This window comes from Mastigoproctus giganteus, chromosome 10 (assembly GCF_048544385.1).
Source record: "Mastigoproctus giganteus isolate SK-2022 chromosome 10, ASM4854438v1, whole genome shotgun sequence".
NCBI lineage: Eukaryota > Metazoa > Arthropoda > Arachnida > Uropygi > Thelyphonidae > Mastigoproctus > Mastigoproctus giganteus.
This window is the reverse complement of record NC_143584.1, coordinates 41235117-41259750: the sequence shown is the minus strand read 5'-3', so window position 1 is coordinate 41259750 and position 24634 is coordinate 41235117. Positions and strand designations below refer to the sequence as shown.

The 24634-nt window shown below is 35.7% G+C and overlaps 2 protein-coding genes across 5 annotated transcripts in view; one reads left to right on the top strand and one right to left on the bottom strand.

Moving 5' to 3' along the window:
* Positions 1–20625, top strand: part of LOC150078997 (PMS1 protein homolog 1-like) — a 174699-nt gene extending 154074 nt beyond the window's left edge. Inside the window, exon 8 of one of the 2 annotated variants that reach the window (XM_090383543.1) lies at positions 20542–20625. In XM_090383543.1, coding sequence (XP_090239669.1) covers positions 20542–20574 — 33 coding nt within the window. In that variant the 3' untranslated portion in view covers positions 20575–20625. Of the gene's footprint in view, positions 1–15928; positions 16092–20541 lie in introns of those variants that run through there. The other variant, XM_090383542.1, reaches the window with a different exon arrangement.
* The window catches only part of LOC150078996 (kinesin-like protein KIF21A), a 755520-nt gene continuing 751386 nt past the window's right edge, over positions 20501–24634 (bottom strand). For all 3 annotated transcript variants that reach the window (XM_090383539.1, XM_090383541.1, XM_090383540.1), the window contains one exon: positions 20501–20630. In XM_090383539.1, the coding sequence (XP_090239665.1) occupies positions 20528–20630 (103 nt within the window). In that variant the 3' untranslated portion in view covers positions 20501–20527. The remainder of the gene's footprint in view (positions 20631–24634) is intronic.

Sequence of the window (24634 nt, the reverse complement as noted above, 5' to 3'; positions counted from 1 at the left end):
TGAAGAAAAGTCATGGGGAGATTTTGGGAAAAGTGTGGAAAACAGGTATCAGAGAAGTGGGAAAAATTGTTCAGAATTTAGTTATTAAGTTCACAACTGTAAGTATAGTAATCAAAACTGACAAGGGCTAAGTTAAAAAAACAGAATAGAAAGATATTTTATAACAGTGTTTCTCTACCACTTTTATAATTTGACCTACCTAAATTTAAAAAAAAAAAAAAAAAAAAAACGGAACAAAAAACCTACAATCCATTATTTTATTTTAATAACTACAGATAGAAGTTATTATTTTGGCTTCTCTCTATTTTTTTTTTTTTATATCCAGAGTAGAATGCACCATTAATCCCTTCCAGGAACATTTTTTTCCTGAAAATGTGCCATAACTGATTGACTTTTTTTATTTTACAGATTAAAAGTATGCATTATGCGAATACTCATTGTTTAGTTTTTTGTGTTTTTTTTTATAAATTTTTAGTAGAAAATACATGGGAGTAATTAACCCATTTGGGGCTATCCCGAGTTATTTCATGTATGCCAAAACGTGTGCAAATTATACAGATTTTTTAAATAAATTAGTGCTTGAGGTAAAAGAAAGGAACAGAAAAAAAAAAAAAAAAAGCATTACATGAAAAACAAACAGTAATTTTAGTTCACAGTCAGTTCAAGAGTGGGCATCCCCTCGTAAGGCCCCGTGGTGGGTGATTTACTTAGGGTATCTGAAATTTTTTTCTTATTCCCATGAGTAATTTAAATCCCTCTCTTTCTTCTGGGGCCCCAACAAGGCCCCCTACCTAATCGAAATGAAAATACAGAAGACACCTCAGTAAAAAGAACCAGAACTGAGGACATACCACCATCAGTGATACCACTCTTCCTCATTCTCCATTACACCAGAGAGCAGTCATTTGGGAAGATATTGCCCTTCTTTATCCAGAAAGGATTAGAAGGGCTGGCATGAACACAAATCCATTAAACGACTGCATTCTGGCAACTTTTTGGGTGAAGCTTCAAGTGCAAAACAAGCAAAAAAAATCCTGAAATCTACATCTGTAACCCCTGCAAAACTCTGAATTCTTCACAAGGTGTCATATCAGAGTGGGACTCCTTCATGCGTCTGAAGAAGAGATCTGCTCTGAATTGAAAGACCAAGCAGTGACAGCTGTCAAGAAAATATCGATACGAAAAGATGGGAATCTCATCCCTGCCCGAGTTCTAATCCTAACATCAACACCTCACAGCCTCCAAGTTCCATCAAGGCCAGCTACTTTATTGCTTTCACAAAAACCCACCCAAAGAACACAGTCAGCTGCCACTCTGGTATCCTTACCTCCTAGCATTACCAAAACCAAGTGGTAAAGAAAGGCCAAAAAGTTTGGAAGAGCCACCCGAAATACCAGAAACAATGGATGTAGAGGATAAGGATAAATCAGTCTTGGAACTCTGTGGAGGAGGAAATGGACATGGGTCAGCATGCATACTTCCCTAAAAAGATAAATCCAAGACTGACAAAAGTAAGCCCTCAGCTCCTTGGAAGCTGCCTGATGGCTAAGTTAATACGATCCCGGTAAATCGAGAGTGCTGTAAATTAAAAGGGCATGTATAAAAGTATTAAATATATATTTTAAATAAATTTTAAAAAATTCATTGATTTTAGGTAGCAAAAAACAAAAAATACATGGTCATTGTCAGCTAGAGCCTTACTGAATTTATAGGGTTTGCTCAGATGGCTAAAAGTAGTAAAAGATAAATGACTGTCTGAAATGTGCACACTCATTTAAAATGTGTGATAATTAAAGATGTGGCAGTTCTCACTCATACACACACAGAGGTAAAGCCCACAACAGAAAAGAAAAAAGTGTATGAGATGACTGCAATGCAGATGCAATTTTGTAATACAACTTCCTCTCTACTGTTCCTGCACAGACTAGACTACCAGGTGGGAAGGAGCAGCAGTGCGTAGCACACGCTTCTTGATTAGACTGGGGTTTGAGCCCGTCACCACCAAATACGGAGGATGCGGAAAGGTCAAGGGAATGACCATTGCATATTCCCGGAGCAATATGGCCTTAGTTGCTAATGCTCCTAAAAACCAAATAATAAACAAACAAACAAACTAGATTACCAGACTTTGTTTATTGGTTTAATCTGATATAACTTATTTCTGGCATATCCATGCCACCAGGACAGTAATCTATTGTGTTTTATCTACCTGTAATTGGTACAGGGGCCTAACAGGCTAGATTGTTATAGGGTTGTGCTGACCTTCTGCAGCATCCAGTACTAGATATCCCAGTGTGGCTTGAAATGCAGCAGAAATGAATACCAAATGAGCATTCAAAAAGAGAATGTAACTTCTGCTGAACCTGGCAAAGCACTGGATGAGGATTATATCTCATCCCCGATAGTGCCTGTTCTACAACCGAAGAGTTGGTATACTAATTGAAGAGTCGGTATAGAGTTGGTAATGGTGGGTTTTAATATGGTCCAGGGGCAACTTCTGTGGAATTCAACTGTGTTTCCTTTGCATGCCAGAAGAATCTTCTGATACAGCATTAAATGGGAAGATAGCAGCAAATCTCACAGAGGATTCTGATTTTTAGCAAATAAAGGTAGACAGGAAGTAATTCAGTTTGAAGGGCAGCATAGTTACAAGTAGACATTGTGAATTGCTGCCCTTTTCCTCATTAGTAATGAAGTTGCATGATTGCAGGATGAGGTCTCATCCCGTAAAAAATCTTTTGCTTCCACTGCATGCTACTTACTGAGTGCTCAAAAGCCAGTATAAAATAATAAGCTGCCATTCATATATTGATACCCCTTAATACTCCATATCCGACAAACCCAAATAATATGGAGAAGACCAAATTAACATAACAATTGGGTGGTTTTTTTTATGAAAATCCCAAACACGAGGTACTAGAACCTCTAGTACTTAGTACTGTGCTTGGGTTACCAAATGTGTTGGCATAGGACAAATAAAAAGGCCTAAGTGTAATTATGCAGTCTAATACAAGGTTCTCTGTGCAGTGCAGACATGATGCAAGGACAGCTCACGGGACACGGGATTATATGCAGAAATTTTGCCAGCAGAGAATATCATGTATAAGCCTTTTTTAAGAATATCATATTAGCATTAGTAGAGGCATTTGATGCAAGAAAGCAAGCTTATGCAGCATCAGCCAAAAAAAAAAAAAAAAAAACCACTTCACCCCTCTGTTCGTTCAAAATACCTGTCCAGCTGAGCCTTAAACTTATTTAGGCTATCAACCTCCACCACAAGGGATGGAAGTCTGTTCCACCAACCAACCACCCGCTGGCTAAAGGCAAATTTCCGCACGTCTATCCTACATCTGTCTTTCCTCAATTTGAATTTATGCCCTCTCAGGTGATTTTTCTGAGCTAGAGGAAGAATCCCATCAGCATTGAGCATGCTTAAACCATTCAAGGCTTTATACACCTCTATCAGATCACCTCGCTGGTGCCTAGTCTCCAGACACTGTAATTTGCAAAACTTAAGCCTTTCTTCGTAAGAGCACCCCTTTGTTCCATTCACTAATCTTGTTGCCCTTCTCTGTACTCGTTCCAGCAGCTCTACATCCTTCTTGAAATGAGGCCTCCAGACCTGTATACAGTACTCTAGGTGTGGCCTGACCATCGCCTTATACAATGAAATAATCACCTCCTTATCCCTGCTGGAAAAATTCCTGTATATCATTGACAATACTCCATGAGCTACTCTTGCAGCCCGTCTGCACTGCTCAGAGAACTTCATATCTGCCTGCACAACCGCCCCCAAGTCCCTTTCATTCTCTACCACTGTCAGTGTAGTACCACAGAGTTGATACGTTGCTCTGGGGTTGCTGTTTCCCATGTGTAGTACTTTACATTTGTCAATGTTAAACTTCATTTGCCACCTCTCAGCCCATCTGCTCAACCTTTCCAGATCCTGTTGCAGCAGCATAGTGTCAGTAGTGTCCTTGACAACCCTGCCAACCTTTGTATCGTCTGCAAACTTGGACATTAAGCCCGATATACCATCATCAATATCATTTATAAATACAGAAAACAATAATGGACCCAACACTGAGCCCTGAGGGACTCCACTAATAACATCAGTCCACGATGAGCAGTGTCCATTGATTACCACTCTCTGTCTTCTCCCCCTCAACCACCCCTTTATCCATAGCAGCAATTTGTCTCCAATGTCACACTGCTCCAATTTGTGTAGCAGTCTTCCATGTGCAACAGTATCAAAAGCCTTTCTAAGATCCAAGTATATAATATCAAAGTTATTCCCTGCATCCAGTTCTTTTGTGACTGCATCATAGTATCCAATCAAGTTGGTCAGGCAAGACTTCCCCTTAACAAAACCATGCTGTGTCTGAGCTATAACTGAAATCTTGTCTAAATGATCCTGCAGTGCTTCTTTAACCAGTGCCTCCATTAATTTTCCTGGAACAGAAGTTAAGCTCACAGGTCTATAATTACTTGTGTCAGCCTTTGATCTTCCTTTGTGAATTGGGGTCACATTTGCACATTTCCAGTCTATGGGTACCTCCCCTGAGTCCAAGGAAGCTCTCATAATTATGGCTAAGGGTTTGCTTACTTCCTTTGCTGCCTCCTTTAATATAACTGGATAGATCCCATCCACCCCGGGTGCCTTTCTTGTGTTTATCTTCAACAGTTTCTCCTCCACTTTACTCCCAGTTATTTCAAGATTCTGTAGCTTACGGCTAGAGTTGAATACAACTCTGGCATTCCCCTCGCTGAATAACTCCTCATGTGTAAATGTCGATGCAAAATATTCATTTAGTTTGTTAGCTACCTGAGCAGGATCATCAACACTTGACCCATCAATATCAAGTGGACCAATCTGATTCATCCCCTTCCTTCTAGAGTTTACATAAGTAAAGAACTCTTTGCTGTTTTTCTTTGCATCCCTTGCCAAGAATTTCTCGTAATCTGCCTTCGCCTGCCTAACCTCCTTTGTAACTTGGTTGCATATCAACTTGTATCTATCATAGGCTTCTGTGTCATGTGTTAATTTGTATGTATCCCATGCATTTTTCTTCTCTGCCATATGCCTCATTAGTTCATCTGACATCCATTTTGGCCTAAACCAGACTTATACCAGACTTGTATCCAATGCTTTATCTTGAGCATTGTATACAAGTCTAGAAGCCTCATTTCATTATCATCATCCTGCCTTAAAAGAGTAAAAATCATCCCAACAAATTCTCTGGTGTGGATATTTGGAAAATTTACCAGTTATATATTATGGCTGTCCTTTAAGTGATTAGAATAAGGTGTGGGCTCTGTATGTTATTTAGACTGCATGATGTTCAAAAACGTGACTAGTTGATCTAAAGGAAAAGCTGATGCCATTTTGGGTAATTCTGTGTTCTCCATATTTGGCTGCTCCACATCAGTGATATGGAGCTGCCAAAATACCAAAATGGTGATGGTTACTTTTGTAATGCAAAGTTTCCCAGTGATGAGACCAATCCCTAATGATAACAGTATGTCAATTCGAGTACCTTCACAGCATGGACTAAATTCTTTAGAAGGCAGAATGGAGTGAAAATGCAATTGGTAGAGACCTGAGAACTTAGGCCAATACTGAATACACACACTGCCCAAAGAGATATTGAACTCAGAGCTGTCTCTTTGTGCAATGTGTATTCAAAGACATTTAACCCAGAGCTATTTGTTCAAGATGAGTTGAATGACCTATTCAGAGATCCAGCCCTCTCCAAACATAAAGCTGAACTTCTTACCTCCAGATCAAAGCAAAAACACTTGGTTAAAAAGAACACCAAAGTGTCATTGTTATTTTAAAATGGCCTTCTCTGCTACTGCCGTGATGGCGCGATGGAGATTGTGGAATTGTCACTAGTACATGAGTAGTCCATCTTTGCTCATCGTGAAGTTTGAAAGCAGCTTTCTCTTGTATAATGGAAACTTAATCCCCCCCCCCCCCCGTTGCCCACTCTGTTCATCTAAAGGAGACATACTACAATGTGAAAACACTACTCGATGAACTTCAGTACAGCACTCCTGATGTGAATATTTGCAGCAACCTCAAAGTCATCAGTATGTTAATAGGCATGCAAGGAGGGTTCACAGAGCATAGTTTCCTGTGGTGTGCCCATGATATCATTTTTCTGCAGCCTGTCACATTACATGTGACTTCCCTCAAAGAAGCACATATGAGCCAGAATGACTATTGTCCAGTGTGTTCTATTAGTGGATCTAGTGAAGGTTTTCCTTCCTCTACACTTAAACTTGCCTTGTAAGTGAAAGCAGTGGATAAAATGAATTTTAGACGATTTCATTACTTAAGTGAGAGATTTCTAAAAATGACTGCTGCTAAAGTAAAACAAGGAAGCTCTGTGGGAGAGGCCCATTTGCAGGAAAACCTGCTTTCTGTTTCAACACATTCAAATAATGTGGAAACATTTTGGGTTACATAGGTCTCCCCCACACAAAAATAGAATTCAGAAACTGCTCAATGCATATAAAGAAATGGGGTGTCAAATATTGCTCAAACTTTCTGGTAAACTTTGTCACACTGAGCAATGAGCAGGGCAATTAAGTCAATGTAAAACCTCTATCAAGGTTTTTGGAACGAATGTCTGTTGACAGATGACATTCTGGGCAAATTGTACAAAAGGAAATCATCTGCACAACATCTTTAAATTGCACATATCTTTTTTTTTTTTACAATAGTGTACTGTAATTTTTTAATTTCGTTTATAAAGTGTAGTGGGCTTAAAGTGATAAGTGTAACTGTATCCAGTCTTGTGTTTTGTAATGAAATTGTCTTAATTAACTTGTACCAGTATTATCAGCAGTGATATTGTGAAAACTACACATGCTGGGGAGGGGGATATTTTGTTGACCAGTGTTATTAGAGGGGGCAGACATGATTTTCCCCCCACTTCTGATAGTGTATAGGTTTGCTTCCGTGCATCATCTGCCAGTATTACTACTGAAAAGCTACAGGAGAGCCAATTCCACTATTGTACAGGAAATATCCTTTGTTTGCTACATCTGGATGTGTCGTGGTTGTCGGTGACTTTAAATTAATCTAACAAGTCACAAACAAGTGCTGTTTGCACAGAATTTTAATTTAACTGCCAATGAATTGTTTTCAAATTTTGCTATAATTTAGGATCATGCCATAAAGTTAAACTAGATAGAAAAAACCACTTACTTTTTTTTTAATTAGTATATCCTGTGAAATTTTAATAATCCAGTTTTTTAGCCTTGATGTAACTAATCCTCTGTTATTGTTTTATAAAAATGTATATACATGTGTTAATATTCTTAGATGTTACAATTTTATTTTACTGAGTGCAATCTTGTTTCTGCTGAGAGTTCTCTGATTTGTCAAAGTGGTATGTCATCAGATGTTTTGAAAATATATAACTGCTGGCAGATTTTTATTTATTTATTTTTTAAATTCAGACTTTGATATTGAAATTAAATTTCACTGACAACATACATTTTATATTGAGATAAGCCAAACGATTGCTTCCCAGTATAATAGTGTGTGTGCTTTTAAACATCAGTGTGCCCAGGGCTCTTCTGTCTGGGATTATCTGTTAGATACACATACTGATTATCATTGCTTCAAGGGCTTTGCAGTGATTTTGGCCTTGCAGAAAAGTTGAGTGAACGTTTTGTGTATAACTGTGGCATGGCTGACAAGGGCATTTCCAAATTTTCATATTTTTCTCATCTGAGTAAATATTGTTTCTCACTCAGCATTGCTATGAGGAATTGTAAAATGAAAAGCACAACTTGAGAATTTTTCGTATTTCATGTTTACTTGTACACTTGTCCACAAGAAATACTGTGCATCAGTTCTTTCTTTATCTTGACTAATACTGAGAAGTACTGGAAACTTGACTGCAAAATATTTCAAATTTGAAAATGATGCACTGGCAATTTTTTTATGCTTCTTCAGCATTTATAAGAAATTCATTTTTAAGTGGGAACTATGAGCCATGTAGAACTGAAGTATTTACAGAATCTTCTCATGTTTTAGGATGTCCACTCCCTTGGCACTATATAGAAATGCCTATAACTAAGTCAGAATCGTCCTTCTGATTATGTTGAGTGTACAAGTGGTATAACAAATTTAGATAGTACATTCTTCAACTTAACTAGGAGTATATCTTACTTTAGAACACAGATGTGAAGTACTTTGGAATTTCGAATGCTGGCATAACATTTAAAAGAAACAAGCAGATTGCTTTATTTAGACCAAAAGAGACTTTCTACAAACAAATATACAAGAACTCCCTGTATTACATAATGGTTGTGTTCCAAGGAATGCTAACGTAAGTCGGAATTTAGGAATTTCCCTCATGGTTGTCCAGCACTCACAACTGTGCTCGCTGAATTGATTGAATCAAAAAATAAATGTTCGACGAACATGTAAATAGAATAATTTATTGTATTTATTCAATTTTTCATCTCATGCGCAGGAAAAATGACAAAAGCGTGAAATTTTAAAAAATTTCAAAATTATAAAATTACAAAAAAAGAGAGGAGACAGGCATAACGTCAGTAAGTTTTACTTCTTGAGCATTGTTGTCAGAATCGATGCCTTCAGCTGATAAGTACGCTGTTTGGGAGAGGGCTGTGGAGATTTAGAAGGGATCGGACGCTCAACCTTATGAAAGAACATATTAATGGATGACTGAACGGTGGCTTTTTCTTTTCATTGTAGATTTCTTTGGATCAAGCAGGCATATCACTCACCCCTCTGTTAACTTTTAAGAATTGTTGTTGTCAGGATCCATCTTCTCAAACCTCGCCATTGCCATCTCTCTGGTGATGAAGCGTCTCGGCTCCTCGTGTGGGTCATCTTGAGCTTCATCAGCATTTTCTTCTTTGCCTGCAAATCAATAAGTTCTTCGTTAGATAATTCCTTCTCTTCTTCTATCAATTCCTCCATGTCTTTGGCAACAACCTCCAACTGAAGTAGCTATGCAACCTTTACAATCTTATCTGTAACCTCTTCGTATGATTCGTATTTTTAAAATCCTTCAAAGCTTTTCATGTGCTGTGGGCATATTTTCTTCCATGCGCCATTTAAATAACTTTTAGTAATTTCCGCCCAGGCCTTATTAATGTTTAAGGTGGCATGGTCAATATTGTAAGATTTACAAAAGTCTCTTAACATAAAATTTTTGCTTTTAAATTCGAAATAACACCCTGATCCATAGTTGGAAGAGTTGAATGGTCGTGTTTGGCAGTAGAAATATGACTCTCACATTCGAATTGAAATCATCTAGATGTGTAGGATGTCCAGGAGTATTATCTAATAGAAGCAAAACCTTGAGAGGAATGTAGTTGTCTTTACAATATTTTTCAATCTCAGGAATGAAGCAGCATTTAAACCAATCCTCAAAGAGAGATATTGTTATCCATGCTCTCTGGTTCGATTGGAAATGCACGGGTAGGGTGGCTTTATTGTTCCCCTTAAATGCACGAGGATTTCCAGAATGGTACACAAGCAGTAGTATTAATCTGTAATCTCCCGCTGCATTAGCCCCAAGCAAGAGTGTGGTCCTATATTTTGACGCCTTGAAACCTGGTATTGTATTTTCCTCTTTGGCAATGTATGTTCGAACTGGCATTTTTTTCCAATACACAGTGGTCAACGTTAAAAATTTGCTGGGTTGAATAGCGGCGTTCATCACTAATTTTCCCAACACATCACAATTTCTCTACAGCTGCAGAATTGGCACTGGCGACTTCACCGCATACTTTAACGTTCTGGAAACCAGCACGATGCTTGAATCTATTAAACCACCCATTGCTTGCCACAAACTTGGGTTGGGGTTTGCTGAACTTATCCTTAATATTTTTGCTTTTGCTTGAATGGTCATTAGACTCAGGGACACGCACTTCTGAATCTGATTTTCCATCCATATTATTAATAGCTGTTCCAGCTTCAATATAGCACCTGAATGCCGTTTTTTGATCACTGTTGGTCTGAAGTGTGTTGATCCTTTGACATGTTCTTTTATTAGTGCATTGTCCTTTAAAATAGTATTCACCATTGAAGCAGTGAGACCTCATTCCCTTTCAATAGATGACAAACTTTTTCATGCTTTTTACGTCTTAATCATGTTCATCTTCATTTCTAAATCAATTTTGTTGTTTCCTGGCACTACCACTAGTTGCATTTTTTGTTGGTCACTTTAGCATTTGAATTAGTAGAGGCATATGATGCAAGAAAGCATAAGCATGCTTTCTTGCATATGATTATACCATTTTTATTGGCTGATGCTTATGTAGCATCAGCCAATAAAAAACCTCTCTCATTTTACTCCTCCATTCATTCCAAATGCCGGGGCAGCCAGTCTTAAATTTATTTAGGCTATCAATCTCTACCTTGATCTACAGGAACATCTTGTGCAGAAGTTAGAGAGATGACATTGGTGGTAAGTTACTATAGTGGATAAAGGGATGGTGGTTAACTGGGAGAAGACAAAGAATAATTATAGACAACTCCCTAAATTAGCATTAGTAGAGGCATATAATGCAAGAAAGCAAGCTTATGCAGCATCAGCCAAAAAAAAAAAAAAAAAAACACTCCCATTTCACCCCTCCGTTCGTTTGAAATACCTGTCCAGCTGAGCCTTAAATTTATTTAGGCTAACAACTTCCACAACAAAAGATGGAAGTCTGTTCCACCAATTAACTACCCACTGGCTAAAGGCAAATTTCTGCATGTCTATTCTACAACTGTCTTTCCTCAATTTGAATCTATGTCCCCTCAGGTTCTTAATCTGAGCAAGAGGAAGAATCCCATCAGCATTCAGCTTGCTCAACCCATTGAAGGCATTATACACCTCAATCAGATCACCTCGCGGGTGCCTACTCTCCAGGCACTACAGTTTGCAGAACTTAAGCCTTTCTTAGTAAGAGCACCTCTTTGTTCCCCTCGCCAATCTTGTTGCCCCTTTTTATACTCATTCTAGCAACTCTACATCCTTCCTTAAATGAGACCTCCAGACCAGTACACAGTGTTCTAGGTGTAAGGTTAATCAGGTTAAACAGGGTTAATCACCTCCCTGTCCCTGATAGCAAAATTCCTATACATCATTGACAAGCTCCATGACCTGATCTGGCAGCCCATCTGCACTGCTCAGCAAAATTCATATTTGACTGCACAATTACCCCCAGGTCTTTTTCACTTTCCACTTCGCTGAGCATCCTACCATACAGTTGGTAGATTTCCCTTGGGTTATTGCTACTCACATGCAGTACTTTGCATTTGTCAATGTTAAACTTCAGTTGTGACTTCTGAGCCCATTTGCCCAACTTATCAATATCCAGTTGGAGTAGCATACTATCTTTACTGTCAACCTTTGTATCATCTGCAAACTTGGATATTAATCCTGATATACCTTCACCAATATAATTCATAAATATACAAAACAACAATGGGCCCAACACCGAACTCCACTAATAACATTAGTCCACGAAGAGCAGTGTCCATTGATTACCACCCTCTGTCTTCTCCCACTCAACCATCCTTTTATTCATTGTAGTAACGTGCCCTTAATACCATACTGCTACAATTTGTACTGTAGCCTTCCATGTGCAACAGTATCAAAAGCTTTCCTGAAATCCAAGTATATGATATCAAAATTATTTTTGACCACATCATAGTATCCAATCAAATTGGTCACCCAGGACCTCCCTTGAACAAACCCATGCTGTGTCTTAACAATTACTGCAGTCTTGTCTAAATGATCCTGGAATGCTTCTTTAACCAGTGACTCAATTATTTTCCCCGGAACACAAGTTAAACTAACAGGTCTGTAGTTACTTGTCACCTTTTGAACCCCCTTTGTGAATTGGTGATACATTTGCAGGCGCCTCGGTAGACAGGTGGGAAGGAGCAGCAGTGTGTAGCATACGCTTCTTGATTAAACCGGGGATCGAGCCCGTCACCACCAAATACGGAGGATGCGGAAAGGTCAGGGAATGACCACCGCATATTCCCTGAGCAGTATGGCCTTAGTTGCTAATGCTCCAAAAAACAAACAAACAACAGATACATTTGCACACCTCCAGTCCATTGGACCCCCCCCCCCCCAACTCTAAGGAAGCTCTCATAATTATGGCTAAGGGTTTGCTTACTTCTTTTGCTGCCTCCTTTAATATAACTGGATAGAACCTGTTCACCCCAGGTGCCTTCCTTATGTTTAACTTAAACAATTTCTCCTCCACTTTGCTCTCACTTATTACAAAATCACTTAGCTCCGTATTAGAGTTTGATAAACCTTTGGCATTTCCCTCATTGTATAACTCCTTGTGTGAATGTAGATGCAAAATACTCATTCGGTTTATCAGCTACCTTAGCATGATCATCAATAGTCAACCCATCTATGGTGAGTGGTCCAATCTGATTCATCCTTTTCCTTCTAGAGTTTACATAAGTAAAGAACTCTTTGCATCCTTTGCCAAAGATATCTCGTAATCTGCCTTCGCCTGCCTAGCCTCCTTTGTGACTTGATTACAGCCAAGCTTATATCTGCCATAGACTTCAGCATCACCTGATAATTTATATGCATCCCATTTTTCTTCTCTGCCACAAGCCTCATTAATTCATCTGACATCCATTTAGGCCTGAATCTTGAACCGTTTTTTGTGGGTATGAAAAGCGTAGTAGCCTCCAAGATTAAGTCCCTGAAGGCTTCCCATTTAGAAATCATCTTTGGTAACATCATCAGTTGATCCCACTGTACAGAATTTAAAAACTGTCTGAATTACTTAAAGATGTACCTTGATGGTAGGTACATCTTGAAGTAATTCCCATCTCAGTACATTGTGATCACTGTCACCCAGTGTTTCCTTTATCTGCAAATTCTTAATGCATGAATAATCACTGCTGGTAATCGGATCAAGAGTATTACTCCCTCTGGTTGCCTCTCGAACATGCTGCTGTAGTAAACAGTCATCCAATAAATCCAAAAAAAGTCTTGCTAGTGTGCAAGAGACCAACCCACAAGTTCCAGTCAATATCTGGAAAGTTTAAAATCCCCCACTATAAGACATTCTTATTTACTGGCCCACTCTATTTCTCTGCACAATTTCTCACTATACTAATCAGATTCATTAGGCTTATAACACACACACCTACTCTCATTTTCCTTTCCCAGTGCTTTTGTCACATCAAACAGACTCAACATTGCATTGTCTACCAGCATCAATTGGATGGACTTCCTTAGATTTTAGGTTTATTAACTAACAGCATAACCTCTTCCTGTCCTGTCTATCCTTTCTGTACACATTGTACTCTCCAAATTCCAATTCTGCACTACTTATATCTGTGTGACACCACGTCTCTGATATCCCAACAATATCTGCCTTTGATGTGTTGACTAGCACTTCAAGCTCATCAAATTTATTAACTATACTCCTAGCATTGGTGTACATGCACTTGTTTCTACTCTTAGTTACCCTTTCCCTTTATCATTGTAATATTTAAACTGGAATGAAGAAATGTTTCTGGAAGTTTGTTTTTTATATGATTGAAGATTTCATTGAAGGGGAACTCATTTCGCCATAATACCGTAACATAAAAACCCACAGAATTGCAGTTAGCGGGCAAACGCAATAAGATTGAGTTTACTACCCATTTATAATAGACTGCACCAACAGAAAAGTGCAAATTGTTTTTATTGCTTTTTGGTCGTGACCTCCAGAAAGTGCTTTAGAAAAATATCACAAAGGTGATGCAATTTCCATTATAAATATGACCTTTTAGAGAGATAAATAGCTTAGTAATATAGTGAAATTTTCAACTTCCAAGGACTTGGGAACGAATTACAAAAAAAAAAAAAAAAAACCACGGTTTACATTACGACATTTTCACAATTCCTCCATTTATTCCTATGGGATGCAAAATATGTTTGCACCGGCGGAAAAAACTTATGTAAAGTAAAATTTCCATAAGTCGAGTATTATGTAAGTCAGGGAGTTCGTGTACAATTCAAACAGACTTTCTGCCCAAGAAAGGATAACATTCTTAGAATATCAATTGGTTGGTGTTACTAGAATTTGTTTTCTTGATGTTCATTAATTTATTTTCTTTCACAGCTTTTGGAAACTGGATTTAGACTTGAGACAATACCATTCACTACTAGTGAATGGTATTGTCTCAAGTCTTTGGTAACTATGAAAAAGCTCACGTGTGACTTGCCACTTCTAACCTCCTCCTTAAATAGAAGGTGCTGTTATTTACCAGTTTAGTATATGATAGTATGAACCAGAGCTATAATGCTCAATACGTTCTACAATGATATCAATATTTGTAAAAGAATAAGAGAAGTTTAACTCAATATGATACGTAGAACACTTCTGTATGTTACTCTCTAGAAATTAAAACGAAAACAATTAAAAAATCGAAAATATTACATTACAGTAAAAAATAATTAATATAAAATAGTCATTTTGCAATTTTTTTTGTTAAATTAATTTACTTGATTTTTAAGTGTGTTTAATTGATTTTTAATGAGGTAAACTTCTCTTATCCATATTGAGGTAAACTTCTCTTATTACCAGTTAATTAAAACATTTATGTGAATGCATGTTGTGGTATTTGATTTGGTGTCTCTGTAAGTGCTCATGTCTTTTCTCTTCCCTTCTAACCTTATCTTTTAAAAAATTTACACTGAGATGGCCAATGCACACCCACACCCACTTGACTTTTGTTTCCTTCAGTGGCATGCATTAATTGAAACTTAAAATTTTTCTGTTAGACAGTAGATATTCATCAAATATTCATACACTTTTGTAGGAAGACATGCAGCCCCTTTTCAGCATACAAAGTATTGATATCACAAGGAGAACCTCTTTACCATGAAGGGCTCAATCAACCCTTGCTAATAGTAAGATTTTTGGGTCTACTTTAACAGATACATTATTTACACTGTGTCAGACAGTTTTTTGGAGGAATCCCACATACTTTCAGCTTGTTGAAGATTCCTGTGTTTTACTATCACCATCCAGTGAGCAAGTTACTTTTGAATTAACAATTTTCTTTATTAAGGTCACCGTAATAGGATATACTTTACCTCCATTACTCTCTCTCTCTCTCTTGCTGTGCAATTTCTCTAACAATAATGCATGCTCTTTTTGTTGTTGCTCCACAACCACTTTTTTTTTGCTATTTCACTACTGGGAAACATTCCTGAACAACCTGCCTGCATAATTAGCACAGCTTAGAGGAAGATTGTCCCATGATAAACATTTGTCAGGTATATCATGTGAAATGTTATTTTCTCTACATGGGACAAGTCCTTAGGCTTAACTGTAAATGGCTAGTAATCACTGATGCAAAACATAGCAAGATTTTCCACATATTGTGGAAAACCTTGTTTATGTCACGTAACAGTACTAATGCTGTTAATTACCTTTGCACACAAGTATGATGAAAAGCTATACTAACATATAACAGAAAACAGTGCTAAGTGTTTCCTTTTTCCAACTTCAAGATGCTTCATGCAACGTCAACTTAGCACACCTGCCAGCCAATTCACAATTTTTTTTTTTAAATTACACATAGTTTTATAATTTTTTTTTGTGAAAAAGACCAGGACTGGAAAAACAATGTTACAACAGTGAGACAGTAGTGTTCAGGCAGTGGCCTGGCTACACCAGGCTCACTGCATGTCACTGCACTTTCAGGAATTTTGGAAGTAAATTATCGGGTTTTAATGGAATGAAAAGGGTTCTGTAAAAATTTGATTTTGTTGAATGAATCTCCAAAACGTTTGTACTGTACATTCTGTAATTCCGATGATAATCATTAAAATAGGTCTGAACTGTGCTATTTATTTTTCTGATTACTTAATTGTTTTTTTTTTTTTTTTTTTTTTTTTACTTGATGCAGGAAGAAGCTGTTAGGATAGCAAAACAGGCTTCTCTCATTCCATCTCCAGACAGGTTACAAGAAATGATGAAATATCTCAACACACAAGCAAATAGAACTACATGTGTGCATAACAAACCTGTTGACCAAATTTTATGTGACCTAGAGGATATTGTATCTTAGTGTTCCCAAATTAGAGTATGTTTGCAATTAGGTTGGGGGAAAAAAAAAAAATATCCCAAAGGATTCTGAATTTCATAACACAGCAGACAAACTAAGGAAAATAATATTTAATAACTAGAAATGCAATGTACATTAATTCCATATTACAAAGTGTAAAGAAAATTTTTTGATAAACAAGTTTCTCAAAAATTTTAAATTTTATTTCACTATGTTCATTTACTAATTAAGTAAAAAAGTTTTAGTTTAAATTAACTGGAATGACCACAGCACAAAACTTGATGATATAAAGTGCATAGTTTGGTTATAATTTTGAATATAACAAAAAAAAAAAAAAAACTGAGCCAAGTCTAGTTTTAGTTTGATCAAGTATAAACAGTAAAATGAAAATGTGACATTTAGATTTACATAACATGATTTTTTTAATTTGTAAATATAAACATTAACAAACTCAAAGAATTGGATAAACCAAACAAAATTTGTGGAAATAAATATAATAATATAGTGGAGCCATCTGGAATGAATATTTAATTTCAGCAGTCTGTTATGGACATGCACTGCTCTCTGAAACTTAAATACAAAGTAAATTATATACACTAAACTTAACATATAAATAATGCTATATTAAACATACTATAGTCTGGTTTGTCAAAAAATAGCTATCACATTTGTTCAGGATAATGAAATATCAGATTAACCAACACTATTAAGTACAAGAGAAATAACAAATTTATTATTAACTTACTAATAATAATGGTGAGTAACACATTATGTCAAAAAATATTAATATAAGATTTTATAATAAAGAAGTATTTTTGAAACTCTTCTGAAACAGTTTTTCTTAAATTAAGCGTATATCTGAAAAAGTTCCCTGAGAAAAGATTTTCATTGTTATATTAACATGCTTCCAACTTATTAGTGTATCTCGGTACTAACTTAGTTATGAATATAAATAAGAATAATTTCCGAGGAAAGAATTATGCTTATAAAGAATAAACATACTTTTTCAAAGTTTGCCATAATTTACTATAGTATAGTATGAGATTTTAAACAACAAAACACAAATGGCTTGAACATACATACCTATGTGCTAACTTTGTGTTAGAAGTTTCAATTATATATATATATATATATTTTTTTTTTTTTTATGGTCTCAGTTCTATCACTCTACCAGCAACTTTTGGGCAGTTAAAAATGTAGAAACCATGTTAACATCTGTTATTTATTGTGAAGCAAATCACAAGATGTTTGAACTTCTTAATAAAATGAATTAAAGTATAAAGATTTTCATTAAGTGTTGAACAGACCTTTGTTTGGTTAATTGGGCACTTCTGTAGGAGCTGAAAGAGTTTTCATAATATGACAGATAACATAAGCAGTAAATCAATTAAATTTATAGCCAAAATGATTTAGGCTAAAGCAGTTATACAGGATATCAATCCTACAACAAAGATGTTTTTATTATATTTCCTTTATAAAAGTTAGGCATTTAGATAGTATTCAAAACAATTTACCACGAAAGTCCACCATGTGTGAGTCAAACAAAAATTTGTAAGACTGCTTGTGTAACTGATATGCATTTGTAATTTCACTATAGACAGTGAAATCACAAATGCAGTGATATAATTTTTCCTCCCTTCTATGGGGAGATCTTAAAGTGGATATCATCAACTCAAGTAATTGCTAATGTTTTCCAGCACATGCTTCATTGCAAACACTTAATTGGGTTTGAGAATGTTTAGCACAGAATGGCAAATTGCCAATATCTCTTTTAATGCACTGTAATCTTAATAAATTGGATTCAGTAACTGTAAGAACAACTTGACTTGTAACTACTGTAAAAGTATTGTGAAAGCATAAGTTACGTTTTTAGCTAAAATTCCAAAACTTAATTTGCAACAAGAAGTCATGCATCTCCTAGCAAGTTGTCTAACTTTTGCACTTTGAATAAATAGCACTTGTGTACAAGGGGGGGATAATACTGCTATTTATATTTACTAAGTTCTGTTATTAATGTGTCAGGCTGTTTCAGGGATTATGCTTCTTCAAGTGGTGAGACCATTTGTTAAATGAGCTTTTAAAACTAGAAATTACAGGAAGAGAAGTAAGAACACCATATTTTCACTAACCAAGTTTGAACAGAGATAAGAAGGTGGGGGGGGGGGGGAGTTCTCAAGAATCAATTACTGGAGCCATACTTTCTTTCACTCCAAGCAACCAAATGTGCAGAATTCTTTAATTAAAGTAAACTTAGTTAAAAATATATCAGCAATGAAGTAAAACAAACTGTTACTTACCATACATTTAAAATATTGTTCTATGCAGCATTTCCCAGTGTGGTCTGCAGCTTGGTACTGGCTCTTAGGAAATATACAACCATGTGATATTATTATTATCACACACCACTCATGAATGCAGCAAGTGTGTGCAAGTAACAAGTTTTGCGTCCTTGAGCTTTTTTTTTTTTTTTTTTTAGTTGTAGATTGTATGTCAAATGGTATTTTACTCCTGACAAAGTTGGTACGTGATGTTAATCAGCATCATGCACACAAGAAAGATAGTTACCATACATTTCTGGGGGAGGGAACCACTATAAAGTTGTGGAAACCTTGTTCAAAGCAATCATAATCAAAAGTAGTAGTTGTATATTTTCAAGTTTAAGAACAGTGAATTAGATTAAATGCTTTTACCTAAGAGAAAGATGGAGTGGAAAAATCAAGACTATATACAATATGTACATAAAAAATAAATCTATCATTAGCATTAGTAGAGGCATTTGATGCAAGAAAGCAAGCTTATGCAGCATCAGCCAAAAAAAAAAAAAAAAAAAAAAGTAACATAAATAAATAAAAATAACCACTTCCACTTCACCCCTCTGTTCGTTCGAAATACCTGTCCAGCTGAGCCTTAAACTTATTTAGGCTATCAACTTCCACGACAAGGGATGGAAGTCTGTTCATCATGGAGAGAAAAAGCTATAATTTTATGAAATTTGTATGTGATGGTAAACAGTAATCCACGCCTTTAATGTAACTGGTAAATAATACCAACTTATTTCAAAAAGAACCTTAAATTTAAAAACATGACTTCTGTATGTACATCAAAGGTACACTGAATATAGCTTAATCACTAAAGCACACTTTGAGCAATGCTTAAACTTATTTATGGAAGCCCACTTTATGTACATAACTAAAATAAGTTACAATAGAAATAGCCATGAACATTTCAGCCCTCACAAAGAATGAAACTATTTTGAGATTTAAAGGCCCGAAGTTCTTTTGTATTATTCAACATTGCAATTTGTGTAGTGAACACATTGTATTTTCATTGAAAATTTAATAGCTATATTTGAGAGGAAAACAAGGACTGATGAAAGTAATCATTTTTAACCTTACAAATAAGTCTATGTCTAAAGCCTATATTGATAAGTCACATTCTCTTTAAAATTTCATAAATCTGTATTCTAAACAATTATTTGAGCTAGTAGTGATGGATATTAACTTCAAAGAGAAAGACACAACCAATTCAGGTTTGTTTATATAAATTATAACATTGAAAATGTAATAATACCTAAGGAGATGCTGACCGGGCTAGCCGGGTGGGTAAAGTGCCTGCCTGGCAACCCAAGGGTCGCGGGTTCGAATCCCGCCTCGGGCTTGGATCAAAGTACTGCAAAAAACCTTGGGAGGTTTATTATGGCCACAGAAGCTGATGCGCCAACAACTACCAAAAAAAAAAACAAAAAAAAACCTAAGGAGATTTTGGGATAATTGCCCAACTATTTGAATCATAAAAAAAAGCAGCATAAGCTGAACTTGTGGCAGGCTTACTAGGTCATAAAAATATTTTAACAGAGATTTGCAGGATAGTGTCATACTTTTAAAAAGTCTGGATTTTTTTTTTTTTTGTTCATCAGGTTAAGTTTTTTCATTCATTCTTTCAATTAAACATTTATTACTTATGTAAATATTTATACAAAATTGTTACTGCTGTACTCTAAATATTAACAAACACCTGAATTATATAAAAAGTTACAATTCTTTAACAAGGTTAACAAGATTATTTTTTAACAAATTTTCCCCACATTCAGGAAGCAAGTAAAGGCACTAAAATGAAACTGCCATTTGTTTGCGATGAATATACAGGCACAAAGAATCCCTGAATAAATTTAGGGTTTAAAATTTTTCTTTCTGATCTTATGTCTACTTTTAATGTCATGTCTGTACTGAAAACTAATCCAGATTCCTAGATAACTTTAGAAAGCTCAAATTTTAGTAAATTTGTATTTTAAAATAATTACAGCTTAAAGCTGATCTAAAAATTCTAGTTTTTGCTCACTATCACAACATTTTCAAGAACAAAAATTTTCTGATTTTTATAATATAGTAGTAACTCCTTGAAATTTTTTTGATTTGCAAATCTGATAACTAAATTTGTTTTCTATGTACATCCAGGTGACATTGTCGCTTCGTCGCCAAAATCACTGAAATCGGAAGACACATCTAAGTTGCTATGTAGCCGCCATATTCCTACTGAAGCATCACTGCAAAGAAAATAAATATTGCCCAATGAAAAAAAAATAATAATAATAAAAATACTGCAATTTACATATTATAATCTGTCCAATGGGAAAAATGGCATGGAATTTTAACCAATCACAGTAAAGAAGTGACACATTGGTTACACCAATGGTTTTCAACCTTTTTTTTTTAATAACGGCACCCCTACTCAATTTTCTGCCTGCATATATATTTATATTACAATATTTATTTATAGTTGTTACAATAATATAATTATAAAAATTACATTTCATAATACAAATTATATGTATACAGTATATAATAATTTTATTCTTTATATAGAGGTACTAAGTAAACATCAACTATAGATCACCACAAAATTAAAAAGATACTGTATTTTTATAATGAAATAAACATAAATTTTAAAAAAATAATAAGTTTAGTAACTTAAACCCAAATTACGTGGCACCCCCAGGAATGTTGTTGCGGCACCCCGGTTGAAAACCATTGGGTTACACTAAGCTCTAACTAAATTTGCTTTTTTTTTTTAGTTAGATGGTAACACAACTTTTTTTTTTATTTAAATAAAATTGAAGAGCTAAAATTAAGTGTAGAAAATATCTTTATCCAGAAATAAACGCATTTCTGAATAAAGTACAAGACAGTGAACTTCTTGCATCTACAAAAAAAAAAAAAAAAAAATTCTATCAAAAATTACAACATTCATCCATCCTTTTCCTCCTATATTTGTTCTGCCAGTTTTTGTTTATCATAACAATGACAATATATCTAGAACACATTACATTAATTCATTAGGACAATGTGTTTTAATGAATTTCTACACAGTCTTCTGTTTTTTATTTAGATATGTTTTTTCTCTTGCCATCATAAAGGTAAACTGCATCATAAAGGAATTTAGAATAAAATACTCGAAACTATTTCTTTCTTTAATCAGGACTTGGATGAACAGTTCCATTAACTCTAGCTTTATATGCAAAGGAGATAACAATACTTTGTTTTGATCTACCAGTAGCTCATCTTGAAATGTTCTTTAAAACTGGTGTAGAATAAGACTGTTGTGGTGGCCACACTTACCTTTCCCAATGTTCACTTCTTGCTTGACTATCTCTAAAGAAAGCAAGGCATATTTGTGTAACCAGATTATTGGCTGAATAACAGATCAATAACTCTAAAAACTTCCCATACTTTTGAACCAAAAGAAGCTTACCATTTTTTTAGTTTTCTTTTAAGTGTGCCGAATAGGCTACAGGAATGGATGAATACCTATCTCCATTATGAACAACTCCTTTGAGGCTTTGCTTATATGAATCAATAAATAGCCTCCATGGCGTTGGTTGGTAGAAAATTCCAAAAAAAGTTCACAGCCATAGGAATACTGTTGCAATGTATCATTGGCTTTCTTTGGAAGAATGGGGAACTAATTATTTTTTTGCAATGTATCATGAAAAGGCTGTTCTTGAGACCAGCAGATTCTTGGATTTTAGTGTGACCCTTTGAGTATATTTAAATCTTTTACGAGACTGTTGAATCGCTTTGTGTAAACAGCAGTGATCCAGAGTAGTGAATTTCTTTTTCACAATAGTTCATATCAACCTCTATTATCGCAAATGTCTAATTCACGATCTGATGGCATACATTCGAGGGCAAATATTTGTTAACACAAACCAAATTTCATCAAAATTGGACAATTCACAATTTGTACCGAAAAAACAAGAAGTTTTAATATGGTACTATTTGATTCAGATAGTCCATGCACACTTCACATGTACTGCTATACAAGACTTCTGAATATGTTGTTTGTGAAGTGATAACATAATACAGAGAAAAAAGAGACTTAAAGAGGAGGAATGCAGGAGGAGAGGTTAGTTTGGTCAGACAAGACTTCCTCTTCACAATCCCAACCCATGCGGTGTCTGAACTATAACTGTAGTCTTGTCTAGATTTATCCTGCAGTGCTTCTTTAACTAGTGACTCCATTATTTTCCCAAGAAAATTCCAACAATATCTGCCTTTTATCCAACAATATCTGCCTTTTATCCAACAATATCTGTCTTGATCAGCACTTCAAATTAATTTACTATACTTTTAGCATTGGTATACATGCACCTGTTCTTACTCTTAGTTACCCTAACACAGTGACTGAGCCGTATACACTCAGTCAGATTTTATCTGACAATGACCATGTGTATGCGGGTTTTAGCTTTTTTAAATCAATAAAGGTTTTTACTCGTATTTAAAATTTATATGTTATCGTTGTTTCTTTTATTGATATATTTTTTTATTATATATCTGGACATGGTGGCCTAACTAATTAGCTCACTGAGAGGTTAAATTTTTATATATTACCTGGTCTTGGCGCATTATAGCCTTAGTTGCTAATGCGCCAATAAAATCCACACCAAACCAACCCTAACACAGCCCATGTATTCCATGATGACTCCCAGCCATCCTTGAAATTCCCAGGACCTTGCTTTCTGGACTGCTGCTTATTTCAATAGAAGCAGTGCAAGAATCACTTTCACCTTTGCCTGTGGCTACTGTTAATCTATTAGTCTGTGAATCCCCCTCACACTAGCAGTTTTCTGACCCACCTAACACTGCCTTGATAGCATCAGCAAATATTCTTGCACCCTTTATGTTTAAATGTATTCCATCCTTGTAGAAGCAGTCTCTCCTGTTAACAAGCACAGACCAGGCTGAGAAAAATTCTACCCCACAAGCCTTGCACAATCTCTCCAGGGCCAAATTGATTGACAAGGTTTTCATCACATACTCTCTCCTATCATGTCTGGGCAAAATTGCATACACTTGTAAATTTAACCCTGACTTGTGCTCTTTTTCAACATTGAACTGTATCTGCTCTACAATGTCATCAACTTTTGCTGCTGTCAAAAGTTCATGACATTATCCATCTATCCTTTTTGCACAATATATTTCCTGTCTCCCTGACAACAGAGTTACCGACGATAACTAGCTCTAGACCAGCACATTCTGCCCTGAAGATTGCTGCTATTTTGCCTGATGCACAAGAGTGAGCTCAGGTGTTGAGTAGGGCAGATGAGAGCTTGATGGTTCCCCCATTTTAATTCCTTCAAGGGCATCTACTCTACTCTTCAAACTCTCATAGACACCCATCAGAATGCTGAGTTGGTGCCTAATTTCTTGATACTCTCTGCACCTAGCACACAAAGCCATTCTCCTTGGCTAGATTTTTTTAGGCTGTGATGCATTGGAGAATTGTCCCTGTTGGTTCTCCCCCGAGCCACAGCACTTTTGCTGCTTTGTGTGCAAGTTATTTTGCTGCTATAGTCTGGGGCATGATTTCCGTTTAATACTATTTAACTGTTTAACAATGAAATTTAATATAATAAGGGTAATAAATTTAACTGACAATACGTATTATGCTATCTAGTTCTTATGTTATACCTTACGCTATACCGTAACAATCACAATGTTAAATTAAATATATCCTTAGCTAAATACAAAAGATTGGTATCTGAAAAGATTCTCCATGAGTGCAGTATATACACCGCAGAGTTGTATTCTATAGAGTTAGTGTAGAACCAAATGAAAACTAATAATTATCAAAGGTGAAATATAACACAGATTGTTTAAGTGCATTACAGGATTTATCAATGAATGAGATATAGTCCTCATCCAATCCTGTCCTGGGTGCAGCAAAAGTTATATTCGCTTTATGGAACTGCATTTGACATCTAGTTCTGCTGGTTCCCAAGCCACATTGGAATCAGGTAATCTGACAAATGCTGCAGCAGAGACAGATCAACACAATCCCAGAGGAATCACAGCCTGTAGTGCTGAAGAACAGTAGGATTTTAATTGTGATAATAAATAGTTTGAACAATCATTGGACATATATCTTAAGCAAAAAGTGCAACACTTAGAACTGACCTTTGGGGAACTCCCTCCCCTTGGCAAAAAGGTCAAGAGAGATGGTACCCATCCAAACTTGGAATGAGTAATATCATAAGAAAAAAATTTTAAT